The sequence below is a fragment of the Piliocolobus tephrosceles genome, unplaced genomic scaffold (assembly GCF_002776525.5).
Source record: "Piliocolobus tephrosceles isolate RC106 unplaced genomic scaffold, ASM277652v3 unscaffolded_38371, whole genome shotgun sequence".
Lineage (NCBI taxonomy): Eukaryota > Metazoa > Chordata > Mammalia > Primates > Cercopithecidae > Piliocolobus > Piliocolobus tephrosceles.
In genome coordinates, this window is record NW_022322500.1 from 2,421 (window position 1) to 3,221 (window position 801).

General features: G+C 47.2%; 1 protein-coding gene across 1 annotated transcript in view; it reads right to left on the reverse strand.

The window, feature by feature from the left end:
* LOC113223064 (solute carrier family 2, facilitated glucose transporter member 14-like) overlaps window positions 1–801 on the reverse strand; it is a gene marked incomplete at both ends in the record, with an annotated part of 3,660 nt that overhangs the window by 1,364 nt on the left and 1,495 nt on the right. Inside the window, one exon of the mRNA XM_026452651.1 lies at window positions 5–83. Coding sequence (XP_026308436.1) covers window positions 5–83 — 79 coding nt within the window. The remainder of the gene's footprint in view (window positions 1–4; window positions 84–801) is intronic.

An 801-nucleotide genomic window follows, 5' to 3' on the forward strand; every position in this document is an offset into this window, starting at 1 on the left:
CAACCGACTCAGCTATTTTACACAGTCCCATAAGGCAGCCACCAGCGACAGCCAACAGGTTGACAATCAGCATTGAATTGCGCCTGTAAGGTTAACCAAAGACAAAGTGGAATTAGCAAAGTGAGAGGCTCCTAACCTCTCCTCTTCTGTCCTCATTATTCTGCTCTTCTCCAGGCTCATATCAACTCCTTTTTTGGTCTAACTTTTCTTTTTCACTTTCTTTCTTTTCTTTTCTTTTTTTTTTTTTGAGACAGAGTCTCCCTCTGTTGCCCAGGCTGGAGTGCAGTGGCGTGATCTCGGCTCACTGCAACCTCTGACTCCCATGTTCAAGTAATTCTGTGCCCCACGCTCCCAAGTAGCTGGGATAACAGGCACCTGCCACGACGCCCGGCTAATTTTTTTGCGTTTTAATAGAGACGGGGTTTCACCATCTTGGCCAGTCTGGTCTTTAACTCCTGACCTCATGATTCACCCACCTTGGCCTCCCAAAGTGTTGGGATTGCAGGTATGAGCCACCACACCCAGACCTTTTTTACTTTCTATTATTAGAACATTTCTAGTTGGGAGCCAGGCATGATGGTGCCCACGGGTAGTCCCAGCTACTCAGGGAGCTGAGGTGGGAGGATTGCTTGAGACTAGGAGGTTGAGGCTATCGTGAGCTATGATTGGGCCACTGCACTCCAGCCTGGGTGACAGAGCAAGACCCTGCTTCTTGGGCAGAGGGAGGGCAGAGCGGGAAGAACATTAGCAAGTAAATTAGGTTGCCTTATCAGTTTTTTTTTTTTTTTTTTTTTTTTTTTT